This window comes from Oncorhynchus mykiss, chromosome 1 (assembly GCF_057628025.1).
Source record: "Oncorhynchus mykiss isolate SJ-2025 chromosome 1, ASM5762802v1, whole genome shotgun sequence".
Classification (NCBI taxonomy): Eukaryota; Metazoa; Chordata; class Actinopteri; order Salmoniformes; family Salmonidae; genus Oncorhynchus; species Oncorhynchus mykiss.
The window spans coordinates 14,105,956-14,124,837 of NC_143022.1; the positions used below are offsets into that span (position 1 = coordinate 14,105,956).

General features: G+C 41.7%; 1 protein-coding gene across 2 annotated transcripts in view; it reads left to right on the forward strand.

The window, feature by feature from the left end:
* Positions 1 to 18,882, forward strand: part of tnni3k (TNNI3 interacting kinase) — a 62,908-nt gene that overhangs the window by 27,423 nt on the left and 16,603 nt on the right. For both annotated transcript variants that reach the window (XM_021622505.3, XM_021622570.3), the window contains exons 12-16: positions 1,992 to 2,078; positions 2,750 to 2,806; positions 9,081 to 9,173; positions 9,273 to 9,330; positions 9,534 to 9,728. In XM_021622505.3, coding sequence (XP_021478180.1) covers positions 1,992 to 2,078; positions 2,750 to 2,806; positions 9,081 to 9,173; positions 9,273 to 9,330; positions 9,534 to 9,728 — 490 coding nt within the window. The remainder of the gene's footprint in view (positions 1 to 1,991; positions 2,079 to 2,749; positions 2,807 to 9,080; positions 9,174 to 9,272; positions 9,331 to 9,533; positions 9,729 to 18,882) is intronic.

Sequence of the window (18,882 nt, forward strand, 5' to 3'; positions counted from 1 at the left end):
TCATACATGTAGTAGTGGTAATCATACATGTAGTAGTAGAAGTAGTAGTAGTCATACATGTAGTAGTAGTAATCATACATGTAGTCTGTAGTAGTAGTATTATACATTCATACATGTAGTAGTAGTAATCACACATGTAGTAGTAGTATTAGTAGTAGTAGTAGTAGTAGTCATACATGTAGTAGTAGTAGTCATACATGTAGTAGTAGTAGTCATACATGTAGTAGTAGTAATCATACATGTAGTAATAGTAGTAGTTGTAGTAGTCATACATGTAGTAGTAGTAGTAGTAGTCATACATGTAGTAGTAGTAGTAGTCATACATGTAGTAGTTGTAATCATACATGTAGTAGTAGTAGTCATACATACAGTAGTAATCATACATGTAGTAGTAGTAGTCATACATGTAGTAGTAGTAGTCATACATGTAGTAGTAGTAGTCATACATACAGTAGTAATCATACATGTAGTAGTACTAGTCATACATGTAGTAGTAGTAGTCATACACGTAGTAGTAGTAGTCATACATACAGTAGTAATCATACATGTAGTAGTAGTAGTCATACATGTAGTAGTAGTAGTCATACACGTAGTAGTAGTAGTAGTAGTAGTAGTAGTAGTAGTAGTAGTCATACATGTAGTAGTAGTAGTAGTAGTAGTAGTAGTAGTAGTAGTAGTCATACATGTAGTAGTAGTCATACATGTAGTAGTAGTAGTCATACATGTAGTAGTAGTATTCATACATGTAGTAGTAGTAGTCATACATGTAGTAGTAGTAGTCATACATGTAGTAGTAGTCATACATGTAGTAGTAGTAGTAGTCATACATGTAGTAGTAGTAATCATACATGTAGTAGTAGAAGTAGTAGTAGTCATACATGTAGTAGTAGTAGTCATACATGTAGTAGTAGTAATCATACATGTAGTAGTAGAAGTAGTAGTAGTCATACATGTAGTAGTAGTAATCACACATGTAGTAGTAGTAATCATACATGTAGTAGTAGAAGTCATACATGTAGTAGTAGTCATACATGTGGTAGTAGTAATCATACATGTAGTAGTAGTAGTAGTAGTAGTCATACATGTAGTAGTAGTAGTCATACATTTAGTAGTAGTAATCATACATGTAGTAGTAGAAGTAGTAGTAGTCATACATGTAGTAGTAGTAATCATACACGTAGTAGTAGTAGTAGTAGTAGTAGTAGTAGTAGTAGTCATACATGTAGTAGTAGTAGTAGTAGTAGTCATACATGTAGTAGTAGTAGTCATACATGTAGTAGTAGTAGTAGTAGTAGTAGTAGTAGTAGTAGTCATATATGTAGTAGTAGTAGTCATACATGTAGTAGTAGTAGTCATGCATGTAGTAGTAGTAGTCATGCATGTAGTAGTAGTAGTAGTAGTAGTAGTAGTAGTAGTAGTAGTAGTAGTAGTCATACATGTAGTAGTAGTAGTAGTCATACATGTAGTAGTAGTAATCATACATGTAGTAGTAGTAGTCATACATGTGGTAGTAGTAGTAGTAGTAGTAGTAGTAGTAGTAGTCATACATGTAGTAGTAGTAGTAGTAGTCATACATGTAGTAGTAGTAGTAGTAGTCATACATGTAGTAGTAGTAGTCATACATGTAGTAGTAGTAGTCATACATGTAGTAGTCATACATGTAGTAGTAGTAGTAGTTGTAGTAATCATACATGTAGTAGTAGTAGTAATCATACATGTAGTAGTAGTAGTAGTAGTAGTAGTAGTAGTAGTAGTAGTAGTAGTAGTAGTAAACATACATGTTAGTAGTAGTAGTAATCATACATACATTAGTAGTAGTCATACATGTGGTAGTAGTAGTAGTAGACACTGCAGTAGTAGCACTACTAATGGTGACTTTGGTAGATGGGTATAATGCGGTAATAATGGGTTTGTTTATAGTGAATGCCACCGTAACAACCCTTTCTGTATATCCCTGTATCTGTGACCCTGTCCCGGTGTCCCTACCCCAGGTCATGATACCATCGTCACTCTGCTCAAACACTACAAGCGTCCCCTGGATGACTCCCCATGTAACGAGTACTCTCAGCCTGGCGGAGGTGAGTGGGAGAGGAGGGGATCGCTGGTGCACTTTGACTTCAAGGCCCTAACATCTAGGGCCATCTCATAGGGTGAATCTGAATTGTATTTGCTTGATTCCTCATGTTCTCTACACTTACCGCCTTCTCAAAATGCATTGGAGGAAAAGGTCAGAGGGGAGGAACCTCTGATATTCTTCTCCAATACATTTTAAGGAGCCAAGGAGAGAGGATGTAAGGAATTATGACAATTGAGAGAACTAATATTCTCTTTTCGATGCTATACTGTATGTCTTTGCTATGCTATATAATGTACATCAAATGCTATGTATCTTTAGGAGAGGCCAACAAAGGAGATGATGTTGACTATAAACATTAGTAATGTTCAAAGATAACACCTCACCAAGATGATAGAATACAACACAAGTGAATGTTATTTTCAAAAAATGAATAAATAATAGGTCTACAAAGGAGAGAATGTTGACTATTAATGAACATGTGTAATGTTCAAAGTGCAAGATAACACCTGACCAAGATGATAGAATACACCAAGATGATAGAATACACCAAGATGGCTGAATATATACAACAATGTACAATGTAATGTGATAATCTAAAAAATAAAGAATAAAGATTGAGCAGAAACATGGGCTATTTTCTTCATCCTGTTTATCTTGTCACGACTCTTTCAGATGGGTCCTACGTGTCTGTGCCGTCCCCCCTGGGCAAGATCAAAAGCATGACCAAAGGTACTGGAGTAAAGTGAAGCACATGACACGCTGTATCCTGCATCATCCAAGCAACACTTCACATCACTGTCAGCTGACAGTGACATGCTCACTGGTTACTGTTGCTATGGGACATATTAGAGTTTGTCTCCTATATGTGATTATATGGTAATCGACAATAGCAAACAACAGGCCAATGTAAAAAATAAATAAAATAACAACAACAAAAAGAGAGAAAAAAGCTCACTGGTTACTGTTGCTATGTGACTCAGGTAGGGCTGACCCTATTTAGTCGACTGGTCGATTGTTTGGTGGATAGGCTGTCGGTCGACCAAGATTTTTTTAGTAGACTAAATGGGGTTAGCAAAAAATAAATAATAATAATATTGTGTACAAGACACCTGTCTGATTGGCGCCTGTCTGAGTGGACTGATCCATTGTGGAGGCCATGGGGATGGCACAGTCCATCACTCTGTCAAGTGCTGCTGGAATTCTATATGGTTATATTACATAAGAACAATGACTCAACACTAAGAAAAATTATATTATTTTATAACAAATGCGCTTTCTCCCGCATTGGATAGTGATCGCTGTCCGCGGTTCAGAAACACATCAGTGCGCTGTTGAATTTCTGCCTTTTTCTAGACTACGTTGCTATGTGCAAAGTTAACCAGAACTAAACAATTCCGCAAATTCATTTGTTTTTAATCTTTGCTTTACTGTGATAAAGGCTTTACACTTTTTCCCATTAGAACAGCCTCTCTAGTATTAATTATAATTATTTCATGTTTTTTAAGCTGTTCAAAATTGTCAGAAAAATAATATTTATAACGATAATAATGCTCCTTTTTCTTGATCTCCTTCTTAATGTTATTATTATTATAATCATTATTAGAATAATAAGTAATGTCATTATCATTAGTAGGCTTAGTACTGTATAGCAGCCTTGTTTAAAACTTCTTATGGCTTAGATCCCGCTAACGGGATCGATGTGACAATAGCCAGTAAAAGTGCAGGGCGCCAAATAGAAAACAACAGAAATCTCATTAAAATTCCTCAAACATACAAGTATTATACACCATTTTAAAGATCCTACCACAGTGTCCGATTTCAAAAAGGCTTTACGACGAAAGCACACCAAACGATTATGTTAAGTCAGTACCTAGTCACAGAAAAACACAGCCATTTTTCCAGCCAAAGAGAGAAGTCACAAAAAGCAGAAATAGAGATCAAATGCATCACTAACCATTGATGATCTTCATCAGATGACACTCACAGGACTTCATGTTACACAATACATGTATGTTTTGTTTGATAAAGTTTATATTTATATCCAAAAATTTCAGTTTAGATTGGCGCATTACGTTCAGTAATGTTTTTGCTTCCAAAACATTCTGTGATTTTGCAGAGAGCCACATCAATTTACAGAAATACTCATCATAAATGTTGATGAAAATACAAGTGTTATGCAAGGAACTTTAGATAAACTTCTCCTTAATGTAACCGCTGTGTCAGATTTCAAAAAGCTTTACCGAAAAAGCACACCATGCAATAATCTGAGTACGGCGCTCGGACACAAAAACAAGCCATACAGATATCCAGCATGTTGTGGAGTCAACAGAAGTCAGAAATAGCATTATAAATATTCACCTACCTTTGATGATACTCATCAGAATGCACTCCCAGGAATCCCAGTTTCACAATAAATGTTTGATTTGTTCGATAAAGTCCATTTATGTCCAAATACCTCCTTTTTGTTCGCGCCTTGAGTTCACAAATCCAAATTCACAACGCGCAGGCCAGACGAAAAGTAAAAAAATTCCATTACAGTTTGTAGAAAAATGTCAAACGATGTATAGAATCAATCTGTAGGATGTTTTTGACATAAATCTTCAATAATGTTTCAACCGGAGAATTCCTTTGTCTGTAGAAATGCGATAGAACGCAGCTACCTCTCACGGGAGTGCGCCTGAATGAGCTCATGGCACTCTGCCAGACACCTGACTCAATCAGCTCTCATTCCCCCCTCCTTCACAGTAGAAGCCTCAAACAAGGTTCTAAAGACTGTTGACATCTAGTGGAAGCCTTAGGAAGTGCAATATGACCCCATAGACACTGTATATTCACAAGCATTTCGCTACACTCGCATTAACATCTGCTAACCATGTGTATGTGACAAATAAAATGTGATTTTATATATTCAATAGGCAATGACTTGAAAAACTACAAACCTCAGATTTCCCACTTCCTGGTTGGATTTGTTCTCAGGTTTCTGCCTACCATATGAGTTATGTTATACTCACAGACATCATTCAAACAGTTTTAGAAACGTCAGAGTGTTTTCTATCCAAATCTACTAATAATATGCATATATTAGCAACTGGGCCTGAGTAGCAGACAGTTTACTCTGGCCACCTTATTCATCCAAGCTACTCAATACTGCCCCCAGCCATAAGAAGATAACTACCATTGAGCTGTAAGCCTAAAACCGCATCCTGTTTAGTCTAAATACCGTAACTTACTTAGGCCTATATTTTAATTCTTAAATAGGCTACTGTATCAATCAATCATTAATTTGTTCATGTCATCACACAGCATACGAGTCATTCATGATTTGAAATGCAATCAAGAATTTCATATAAAATTAAGCCAGCCGTAATTAATTAACTTAAACAATAAATAAAACGTTCCAATTCGGAAATTGCATTCACTAATGAATGCCACTGTTTTTAGTCTTTGCTGTAATAAATAATTAACAAAGAAAACATTACAACAGACTCTCTGGCACACTTATAATTTATTGAGTGTTTACATTGTTCCAAACGCTCAGGGAAATTATATTGTATTCTATTCAGCACCTGTTTGGCAGAGACATAATATACACGCAGCGCTTGCTCCTCACCTTCTTTTTCTTGATCTCCAGGATTTTCCACAACTAGTCACATTTATTCCACACATCCGACTTCCCCTTTACCTCCTGAGCAACCAGTAAACAAACATTCCCCCGTTTCGAGTTTATTTCTCACTTACTCTGCATCCATTTTGCTGTCACATGTGTTCAGAGTTTGTAATAACCAATTTATTGTTGCGATTATGATATGCTATAGGTCAGGCCCTATTGTGTCCTATTCCGACGGAATTCGTTTTACTAGGGGAGGTCGGATAAACACAATTATGTGCATGAGTACAAAACACCACATCTGTAATTTTAGTCCCGTCCTAATCTGCCATGTCATTAATTTTTACATGGCAGGAGAGAAACAATTCCAACCAGATTAACCTTCTGTTTATTGGTGAACTCCAAGGTCTTCTGATAATACTAGTCCCGTGTGAATCGACATCCCTGTGTTTTGAAAAAAATATCTGAGTTTGACAGGTGTTGCTCTTGGTTTGGAAAAGATCACAATAACTGATTGGATAAAATTTAACTAAGTGCTACATATAAACGATATATTAATGGCCTACATCAACTATCACAGTGAATGTTTTTGTTTATATGTTTTGTGCGTATTAATTGAATATTGCCAAATGCATCATTAAAACAAAATATTGTGCCTATTTAATGCAACTCTTGCTTTTAATAGATCACAAAGCAGCATACAACTGACCTAAATGTTTGAAATTATAAATTCACTTTCTCATCTAAACCCTTAATTTTTTTTACTGTTTAGCTCACATCTGGGGGCATTTAGCAAGTACTGCAGATTGCTAAAATATCCGAATCATTATGATCACACTTTCTCAATTCAAATATTACAGCGACACTATACCAAAGATGGTTTGGTACAGTTAAGAAACTTGGGAACCAAGCTCAAGTTGTAGGTGTGGCCCTATCACCTGGACATGTTGTATCTTCATGCCTAGAATAGAAACCTCCAGGCTTCCGTCAAAACTGTCAATTTATAGAAAATATATTTTAAAATTACAGGGGAAAAAATTAATCCTGTCCGATTCGTACTCTGGAATAACGGACATTCTGAAGTAATAATTAGATAACCAATGTTCTCTAATAATACTAGTCCCGTGAGAATAGGTCTTTGGTCACGTACATGCGATGCATACATGTGTCACGTTAAGAGGTTTAGGGAATAGGGACTGTTTTTCCTAAACAAATCAGGGATTTTGGTAACAGAACTTTTCAGTCAGAAATTGTGTAATTACAGTGCATTCGGAAAGTATTCCCCTTGACAATTTCCAAATTTTGTTACGTCACAGCCTCATTCTAATATGGATTAAATCATTTATTTTCCCTTCATCAATCAACACACAATATCCCATAATGACAAAGCAAAAACATTTATTTTGAATTTTGTGCAAATGTAGTACAAATACAAAACTGAAACATCACATTTACATAACTATTCAGACCCTTTACTCAGTACTTTGTTGAAGCACCTTTGGCATTGATTACAGCCTCGAGTCTTCTTGGGTATGATGCTATAAACTTGGTACACCTGTATGTGGAGAGTTTCTCCCATTCTTCTCTGCAGATCCTCTCAAACTCTGTCAGGTTGGATGGGGAGCGTCACTGCACAGCTATTTTCAGGTCTCTCAAGAGATGTTCGATCGGGTTTAAGTAAGGGCTCTGGCTGGGCCACTCAAGGACATTCAGGGACTTGTCCCGAAGCCACTCCTGTGCTTAGTTTCGTTGTCCTGTTGGAAGGTAAACCTTCGCCCCCAGTCTGAGGTCCTGAGTGCTCTGGAGCAGGTTTTCATCAAGGATCTCTCTGTACTTTGCTACGTTCATCTTTCCCTCGATCCTGACTAGTCTCCCAGTCCCTGCCGCTGAAAAACATCCCTACAGCATGATGCTGTCACCACTATGCTTCACCGTAGGGATGGTGCCAGGTTTAGTCCAGACGTGACGCTTGGCATTCAGGCCAATCTTTTTTCTCATGGTCTGAGAGTCTTTAGGTGCCTTTTGGCAAACTCCAACCTGGCTTTCATGTCCCTATTACTGAGGAGTGGCTTCCGTCTGGCCACTGCCATAAAGGCCTGATTGGTGGAGTGCTGCAGAGGAGGTTGTTCTTTTGGAAGGTTCTCGCATCTCCACAGAGGAATTCTGGAGCTCTGTCAGAGTGACCAACTGGTTCTTGGTCACCTCCCTGACCAAGGCCCTTCTCCCCTGATTGCTCAGTTTGGCCGGGCGGCCAGCGCTAGAAAGAGTCTTTGTGGTTCTAAACTTCTTCTATTTAAGAATGATCGAGACCCCTGTGTTCTTGGGGACCTTCAATGCTGCAGAAATGTTTTGGTACCCTTCCCCAGATCTGTGCCTCAACACAATGCTGTCTCGGAGCTCTACGGACTATTCCTTCGACCTCATGGCTTTGTTTTTTCTCTGACATGCACTGTCAAATGTGGGACCTTATATAGACAAGTGTGTGCCTTTCCAAATCAAGTCCAATCAATTGAATTGACCACAGGTGGACTCCACTCAAGTTGTAGAAACATCTCAAGGATGATCATTGGAAACACAAATTCGATTCTCATAGCAAAGGGTCTGAATATTTATATAAATAAGGTATTTTGTTTTATTATTTGTATATACATTTGCTAAAATAAAATAAAAACAGTTTTCGCTTTGTCGTTATGGGGTATTATGTGTAGATTTAATCAATTTTAGAATAAGGCTGTAACATCACAAAAATGTGAAAAAAAGGGAAGGGGTCTGAATACTTTCCGAATGCAGTGCATCTTGCAGCTTCAGCAACACAGACAACGTGTTAAACACTTTGATGTTCTGTGGTGGTCGCTGCAGCAGGGAGGAGCTAGAGACAACGGGTGCTCGTCATGCTGTCACTCGCTGTCTTTTTTTTTTAACACAGCGCAGCAAGTCTGAGCCAGGCCCGGCACAATCAAATCAACTGCTGACCGGACTCCCTCTAGTAATTTGTGTGTCTTAATTATTTAATCAAACAGTGTGCTTAAAGTATCAGACAAGCTCAGTGAATATAATTGATTTGACTTAAACACATAGAATGGGTCAATGTATGGAAAAATACAAGTTTTAAACAATTTCAACCAATCGACTGGTCAAATGAACAGACAACTCATGTTCGACAAAGGTTTAGTCGGGGACAGCTCTAGACTCCGTGTGTCTTTTAATTATGATCTGGTAATCAATATAGTAAACACCAGGCTAATGATAATCTGTTGACTGACTGATGGTCAATTATATATTTTCCTAGTTTAGCCTACCTGATGTCTGTTTGTTTTTGCCAAATTTCTTGATCATTGATCACTTGATTCAAAATGAGATTCAAATGACCTTGAACATTTTATTATCTCTCTTTAGAAAAGGCAGATGTTCTTCTCCTCCGGGCCAGCCTCCACTCAAGCTTCCAACTGCAGCTCTCTGACCTGGAGTTCAATGAGATCATTGGTTCAGGTATTACGGACAGATTCAACACTATACTGTTTTCCTTGACAACATGGTTTATGCACATACAGACTATATTGAATAGTAGAATATATTTTCTACCCACAGGCTCATTTGGAAAGGTCTATAGAGGCAAGTGTAAGAACAAGGTCGTTGCCATCAAAAGGTAGGTAGGCCTAAGGGTTAAAATCACTTACATTGGTTAGCACTGTTCTTGGCTCGCAAAACGAATGAAAATACGAACAACTAAAATACAACATAAAATGCTAAAATACAAACTACTTAAAAACAAACTACTAAAATATTAAATAAAATGCTAAGACACAAATTAAATAAATATGAACTAACTTTTAATTCTCCTCTCTATAGGTATCGGGCCAACACGTACTGCTCCAAGTCAGACGTGGACATGTTCTGCAGGGAGGTGTCCATCCTGTGTCGTCTCAACCACCCCTGTGTCATCCAGTTTGTGGGGGCATGTCTGGATGACCCCAGCCAGTTCGCCATAGCCACCCAATATGTCTCCGGGGGCTCCCTGTTCTCCCTGCTGCACGAGCAGAAGAGGTGAGGCCCTAAGCTGATCTCAGACCTGTCATTTGACCTCACTGTTACTGTGTTTATAGCGCTGTCAATGTCCAGGATCAGAAGAGGTGGTTCTGAACTGATCTTAGACCTGTCAATGGACTACTGCACTCTTACTCTGTCTAAACATATACAGCAGTTTCAGAAAATATTCAGAACCATTCACTTTTTCCACATTTTGTTACGTTACAGCCTTATTCTAAAATTGATAAAATATTTTTTTTCCCTCATCAATATACACACACAATACCCCATGATGACAAAGCAAAAACAGTTTTTTGAAACGTTGAAAAGGTACAAAAAAACCTGAAATATCCCATTCACATAAGTATAGAGACGTTTTACTCAGTACTTTGTTGAAGCACCTTTGGCAGCGATTACAGTCTCAAGTCATTTTGGGTATGACGCTACAAGCTCGGCACATCTGTATTTGTGGAGTTTCCTCGTATTTCTCTGCATATCCTCTCAGGCTCTGTCAGGTTGGATGGGGAGTGTCACTGCACAGCTATTTTCAAGGAAATTCAGAGAATTTTCCTGAAGCCACTCCTGCGTTGTCTTGGCTGTGTTCTTAGGGTCGTTGTCCTGTTGAAGGGTGAACCTTCGCCCCAGTCTGAGGTCCTGAACACTCTGGAGCAGGTTTTCATCAAGGATCTCTCTGTACTTTGCTCCATTCATCTTTCCCTTAACCTCTCTGGGATAGAGGGCGCAAATGTCCCCTTTGGCCAATTGCCAGGGGAAATACAGAGCGCCAGATTCAAATAAAATAATATAAAATTCAAACTTTCATTAAATCACACATGCATGATAGCAAATTACAGCTAAACTCGCTGTGAATCCAGCCAACATGTCAGATTTCAAAAAGGCTATTATCTGATGATAGCACAGCAGTAAACAAAGAGAGTAGCATATTTCAACCCTGCAAGAGCTACACATAATATAACATAACATAATATATCCAAAATGTCAATTTATTTGGCGCGTTTGATCCAGAAAAAAACAGCTTCCAATTTGCGCAGTCACTACAAAATATCTCAAAAGTTACCTGTAAACTTTGCCAAAACATTTCAAAATACTTTTGTAATACAACTTTAGGTATTTTTAAACGTTAATAAACGATCAAATTGATGACGAGTCCATCTGTTTTCAATAGAGGACGAGAGGAAACTAAAGCTACTTTTCAAGTCTTGGCCAACTCTCAATAGCGTTACCCTTTTCCAGGATGGCCGTACTTCTTCATTGCACAAAGGAATAACCTCAACCAAATTCCAAAGACTGGTGACATCCTGTGGAAGCGGTAGGAACTGCAAACAAGTGCCTAAGAAATATCGATGAGAACCCATTGAAATACCCATGAGAACCCATTGAACAGACAGCGGCCTCAAAAATAAATAATTCTGAATGGTTAGTCCTTGGGGTTTTGCCTGCTACATAAGTTCTGTTATACTCACAGACATGATTCAAACAGTTTTAGAAACTTCAGAGTGTTTTCTATCCAAATATACTAATAATATGCATATCTTATATTCTTGGCATGAGTAGCAGGAAGTTGAAATTGGGCACGCTATTTATCCAAAAGTGAAAATGCTGCCCCCTATACCTTGAGAAGTTAATCCTGACATGTCTCCCAGTCCCTGCCACTGAAAAACATCCCTACAGCATGATGCTGCCACCACCATGCTTCACTGTAGGGATGGTGCCAGGTTTCCTCCAAATGTGACGCTTGGCAGTCAGGCCAAAAAGTTCAACATTGGTTTCATCAGACCAGAGAATCTTGTTTCTCATAGTTGGAGAGTCCTTTAGGTGCCTTTTGGCAAACTCCAAGCTGGCTGTCATGTGCTGTCACTGAGTGGAGTGCTGCAGAGATGGTTGTCCTTCTGGAAGGTTATCCCATCTCCACAGAGGAACTGTCAGAGTGACCATTGGGTTCTTGGTCACCTCCCTGATCAAGGTTCCTCTCCCCTGATTGCTCAGTTTGGCCAGGCAGCCAGCTCTAGGATGTCTTGGTGGTTCCAAACTTCTTCCATTTAAGAATGATGGAGGCCACTGTGTTCTTGGGGACCATCAATGCTGCAGACATTTTTTGGTACCCTTGCCCAGATCTGTGCCTCGACACAAACCTGTCTCGGAGCTCTACGGACAATTCCTTCGACCTCATGGCTTGGTTTTTGCTCTGACATGCACTGTCAACTGTGGCTCCCGAGTGGCACAGCATCTAAGGCACTGCATCTCAATACTAGAGGTGTCACTACAGACAGTTTTGCCTGCCATATCAGTTATGTTATACTCACAGACATTATTTTAACAGTTTTAGAAACTTTAGAGTGTTTTCTATTTCTATGCATATCCTGAGTAACAGGCAGTTTATGTTGGGCACGCTTTTCATCCGGACGTGAAAATACTGCCCCCTACCCAAGAGAGGGTAATAAACTTGAGTTACTTCGACATTGTCTGCACCTGGGTCTTACCTTCAAACCTGATACAGACATAACATACAGCTGGCCGGGTTGTCCGTATATCGGCAGGATAGAACAGCTGCCTCCGGTAAGACAAGGGGTCTATTTGTCAATAACAGCTGGTGCGCAAAATATAATATTAATGAAGTCTCAGGGTTTTGCTTGCCTGAGGTAGAGTATCTCATGATAAGTTGTAGACCACACTATTTATCAAGAGAGTTTTGTCGTGGAAATTCAATACTGAGTGTCACGGCCGTCCTCCTCTTCGTCTGAAGAGGAGAGGCGAGAAGGATCAGAGGACCAATATGCGGCGTGGTAAGTGTCCATGGTAAAATCTTTAATAAAGAAAGACTGAACACTATACAAACGAGTAACAAAAACAATAAACCAAATTCGACCGTGAAGCTACAAAATGAGACCTGTGCTGAAACAAGCCATCAACATAGACAATCACCCACAAACAAACAGTGCAACCCAGGCTACCTAAGTATGATTCTCAATCAGAGACAACTAATGACACCTGCCTCTGATTGAGAACCATACTAGGCCGAAAACATAGAAATGCCCCAAAACATAGAAAAACAAACATAGACTGCCCACCCAACTCACGCCCTGACCATACTAAATAAATACAAAACAACGGAAATAAAGGTCAGAACGTGACAGTACCCCCCCCCAAAGGTGCGGACTCCGGCCGCAAAACCTTGACCTATAGGGGAGGGTCTGGGTGGGCGTCTGTCCGCGGTGGCGGCTCTGGCGCGGGACGCGGACCCCATCTCATCATTGTCTTAGTCCGCCTTATTGTCCGCCTCCGTGGCTCTCTCAGCATGACCACCCCTCTCAATGACCCCACTGGACAGAGGGGCAGCTCGGGACAGAGGGACAGCTGCTCGGGACAGAGGGACAGCTGCTCGGGACAGAGAGACAGCTGCTCGGGACAGAGAGACAGCTGCTCGGGACAGAGAGACAGCTGCTCGGGACAGAGAGACAGCTGCTCGGGACAGAGAGACAGCTGCTCGGGACAGAGAGACAGCTGCTCGGGACAGAGAGACAGCTGCTCGGGACAGAGAGACAGCTGCTCTGGGCAGAGGGGCTCCGGCAGCGGCGCCGGACAGGCGGGAGGCTCCGGCAGCGGCGCCGGACAGGCGGGAGGCTCCGGCAGCGGCGCCGGACAGGCGGGAGGCTCCGGCAGAGGCGCCGGACAGGCGGGAGGCTCCGGCAGAGGCGCCGGACAGGCGGGAGGCTCCGGCAGAGGCGCCGGACAGGCGGGAGGCTCCGGCAGAGGCGCCGGACAGGCGGGAGGCTCCGGCAGAGGCGCCGGACAGGCGGGAGGCTCCGGCAGAGGCGCCGGACAGGCGGGAGGCTCCGGCAGAGGCGCCGGACAGGCGGGAGACTCCGGCAGAGGCGCCGGACAGGCGGGAGACTCCGGCAGAGGCGCCGGACAGGCGGGAGACTCCGGCAGAGGCGCCGGACAGGCGGGAGACTCCGGCAGAGGCGCCGGACAGGCGGGAGACTCCGGCAGAGGCGCCGGACAGGCGGGAGACTCCGGCAGAGGCGCCGGACAGGCGGGAGACTCCGGCAGAGGCGCCGGACAGGCGGGAGACTCCGGCAGAGGCGCCGGACAGGCGGGAGACTCCGGCAGAGGCGCCGGACAGGCGGGAGACTCCGGCAGAGGCGCCGGACAGGCGGGAGACTCCGGCAGAGGCGCCGGACAGGCGGGAGACTCCGGCAGAGGCGCCGGACAGGCGGGAGACTCCGGCAGCAGCGCCGGACAGACAGGACCACCTGCAGGGAGGAGACAGAGAGACAGCCTGGTGCGTGGGGCTGCCACAGGAACCACCAGGCTGGGAAGACCTTCAGGAGGCTTGGGGTTAAGAGGAGGCACCTGAAAGACCGGGCTGTGGGGGAGCACTGGAGCTCTGGTGCGCAACCTTGGCACCACTTCCCCAGGCTGGATAACCACTCTAGCCCGGACCGTCCAGAGTGCAGGCACAGGTTGAACCGGGCTGTGGGTAAGCACGGGAGATCTAATGCTTACTACACGCACCTCTCCCTTCGGCTCCATTCCCACAGTCGCCCGGTACGAGCGGAGCGCGGGCAGAGGACGCACTGCACCCTCCCAGCGCCCCGGAGACACAGCACGCAGAGCCGGCGCAGGATACCCTGGGCCAAAACTGCGTACCGGCGACCAGACCCGCTGAGCAGGCACCATACGCCCTGGCTCGATGCCCGCACTCGCATGACACTCTCGGGGGGCTGTCCTATAGCGCACCGGGCTATGGACACGTACTGGCGACACCGTGCGCTTAACCGCATAACACGGTGCCTGCCCAGTATCGCGCTGCTTATAATAAGCACGAGGGGTGAGCGCAGGTCTGCTACCTGGCCTAGCTCCACCCCTCGTGTGCCCCCCCCCCAAAAAAATTTGGGGCTGTCTCTCGTACCTGTCGCACTGCCGTGCTGCCTCCTCATATCGCCGCCGCTCAGCTTTCGCTGCCTCCAGCTCTGCTTTGGGGCGGCGATATTCCCCAGCCTGTGCCCAGGGTCCCTCTCCGTTCAGTATCTCCTCCCATGTCCAGGAGTCCTGTGATACCGGCCGCTGTTGTTGTTGCTGCTGCTGCTGCTGTCGTCGCTGTTTTCTACCACGCCGCTTGGTCCTTGGTTGGTGGGTGATTCTGTCACGGCCGTCCTCCTCTTCGTCTGAAGAGGAGAGGCGAGAAGGATCAGAGGACCAATATGCGGCGTGGTAAGTGTCCATGGTAAAATCTTTAATAAAGAAAGACTGAACACTATACAAACGAGTAACAAAAACAATAAACCAAATTCGACCGTGAAGCTACAAAATGAGACCTGTGCTGAAACAAGCCATCAACATAGACAATCACCCACAAACAAACAGTGCAACCCAGGCTACCTAAGTATGATTCTCAATCAGAGACAACTAATGACACCTGCCTCTGATTGAGAACCATACTAGGCCGAAAACATAGAAATGCCCCAAAACATAGAAAAACAAACATAGACTGCCCACCCAACTCACGCCCTGACCATACTAAATAAATACAAAACAACGGAAATAAAGGTCAGAACGTGACACTGAGAGAGACTTGGTCATTTCTACAAACAATCATCTTTATTTAATATTGATAAAATATTGCAATGAGACCGTCAACCCAACAGCCTTGACTGTTAGGCTGAGAGCCTATCCTTTACAGACCATGCTGTTCCTTATATACCTCATACCAAGATTGCTCAGTCATAGCTGGTTCAACCCACCCCCCCATATAGATTGGGGCCACCTTCCAGATGCCAGGAAGATTAGGAATACTGAGGCCTTTGTTCCTCCAGGCTCCCTCTATCTCGGTGACACCCACCACATCTTATCTATGGAATGCCAGCTGTAGGTTTTTACCTAGCCATCACGTAATCAGTTGCCAGCCCCAGCTTAAAAAAACTCCTCTCAGTTCACTCAGAATGTAGGAAAGAAATGTCTTACTACAGTATTAGTTAAGTTAATAATTTCTAACTATTAATCTCAAACAAATAAGGTGAAAGCATAATTTTCCCCTCACATTCCCGTTTCAAAAAGCTAAGCTTCTTCTATAAAAATCTAAGGGTACAATCATCACATAATTATTGTTAACCATACATTGAAACAAACAAAATACATATTTCTGGTGCCTGACATTTCATCCATGGTAAACAACATCCCTTTGGGTTGCTAAGTGTTAGACCTTTCTTATCAAAAAACAGTCAACTTGGAACAGAAAATATATTTTAAAAAATGTGTTTAAAAAAAAATCACACACAAGCTTCATTACAGCAAATAGGACAGTCATCACACTGGCACCATACACAAAGGTAGGGGTCAGCATGATTAAAATGTCCACCCCGTTCAGAAACCTTCCTACACCAGTGACAAAGACACCTTGTACACACAGTGTGGGCTCCACATCTGGGTCCTTGTGCTCAAGATTGTGGTCTTCATCAAAGATGTAGTCAGGAATATGTAAGGGAAATCATCTAGTTCCCAAATCATAATCAAAACCCAATGAATCATCCAACCAAAATGTAGAATGACATTGCTCAGTGATACATTGGTTTTATCACCCAAAATTAAAACCCTCAACTTATCACACATTGACATTGGCAGAATGTACATTTATATTAACATACAGTATAATTATCCTATAATTCTAGTTATCCTATAATTATTTCTTATCACAATTATAATATAGATCAGTATCCTAATGCATTGATAATCTAAATTACTATAATTTTAGCAGTGTGTAGACCCCTACAATCAACCTGATACCTGATTCCTGAAGTCTAAAAATTACAGGCACAGTTGACCAACCCCCTCCCTTCTACGGCACTCAATCTTCTGGCATTTCTTCATTTTCTTCATCAGATAGCTTCACAGTTTGAAGTGGATGGCCCATGATGTCCCAATTTCAATGTTTCACCTGGGCCACCACCACCGTTACCACCAATTATATCTTGTCCATTTAGCACCAGTATCCATTCTCACTCCACGTGGACTGTTGCACTCCTGAGAGAAAAGGCAGTTGATGACTTCAACTGGATGCTGTACACCGGTTCGGACTCAGATCCCTCTGTAGAAGTGGTAAGGAGGCCATATTGAATGACTTTTGTCGCTTTTCCTCAGCCAGTTAGAGGGGGTTTTAGGTCCACACCGTTTGGTCAAATTGTCCCTGCTATGCATGAATACACCATCTGTAGTAACACAGAGAGAGATAGAGAGAACAGATCAGAACAACAATTTAGTTCAGTTAATTTCTGATTCAGGAAATCCAGACAAGCATATGCCAAATGTTTTAATTTGACCAATTATTCTTAATACCAATGTCTAAACATATGTCAAAGACAATGTTGAAATAATTTTTAAAAATTGGCTTATACTCCCCATCCTACTGTCAACTTCACCGCAGAGCCACAGGATCAAGAAGTTAGACCTATAAACCATTGTGAGAAATCCAAACAATCCAGCAGACCTAATCTGGTGAGATTTGTATCAAAACAGAACAGAACAAACATCACAACAATACACTCCTTCACATATCACTCAAGGTGTGAAAACTTCAGTCCAAAACCTCAGAGGACTAGTACCTCCCCCATTTTGACACATGACTCCCAATGTGAGTAACGTGTAAAAAAAAAAAACACTACTACTGGTTAAAAATTAAACAAAATCAGTTCAAATAACAAAATCGATTTAAAATTATTACCCTTAATAAACTCCATAAAGAAACATAATTGTACCCATACGGTCATACTAAAATAGTCTTAAGGAAGCCTACCCTTAGTCAAAGACAACGCCCTCTCCTTCTTCCCTTTGGTCCAAATCACAAATATGGCTAAGAACTGTAAACTTCATCATAATTATCAATATTAAAATTACCTTCAAATCAGTATTACAAATGACCTTAAATTCATTATCCAAACGGCTTGCCAATGAGGATGATCAAACCACACTGGAAAGGCAGGACAGAGGTCAGAGGTCATACAAACCATTCAAATAAGTGTTTCTTTCTATATTAGACTAATTAATGAAAAACAGTCAAACATTTCATACATGTCGTATCCCAGGTTCCCAGTAAGTTTTCAGTAAAAAAATGTATCAAAAGAATTCAAGTGTTTAATTAAAACTCAGAAAATAGAAACTTCCAAAAAATTGTGAGTGTGTGCCCATTTAATATGGGTTAGCTGCCCTTTTCAGGGGCAGAACAACATATTTTTACCTTGTCGGCTCGGGGTTTTGATCTTGCAACCTTTCGGGTTCTAGTCCAACACTCTAACCAAAAGGCCACCCTTATCTCTATCGTACAGTTAAAAACTAATTTGACAACTCTCTCTTCTCTTTCGGCTTCCTACTTATGAAATGTCCAAGACTTTAAAAGGAAAATGTAATGCTGGCAAAATTATAAAATACATCAGTCAATCCATAAGAAGAAAACAAAAACATTTCGGTGGGCACAATACTACAGCCATTTACCACCCACAACTTGGATTATAGCCTAGTTTTATCATGCAATAATTAATACCCATGTTTAGTTATCAGTAATGATCATGGTCACAGCTCTATCGCAATTACCTACCTGCTATTCATAGAATTCATTAGATTTAGGTAACTGTCCCTTCTGATCAGACTACAGGTAATGAAACAAACACTTGCTGTTGTTGACAAGTATATATTCAAATCATATCCATATTATTCATATTTGATTCGATTATTTAAATACTACTCCATTCTCAATATGTTATTCCAGCAGACCATTTAGGCAACAGACAAAACATATTACCTTGAAATCGCCCCGCCATTCATGTTGAATAAATTAGACTTTTAATTTGAACTAAGCAATCTGCTAAAATGTTCAGTTTATATCTTAAACAAACACTGGCGGCAGGATCTGTCTTGGCAAAGCATACCAATAGTAGAAACCCAGATATTAGTCAATACCATAGATGCAATGCTATTGAAATGACGAAGAAATCCCGTAAATAACCCAATTACAATGGTTTGTAGTCATAACATCATGCACATAATAATGACACAATTCCCAGAAAATTGCCTTACAGGTCCACGGGGTTCTCCGCAGAGATTCTCACATGCGCAAAAGGAATAGATTAGCAGTCAACCAGTTAAATCGACATTCATTGAT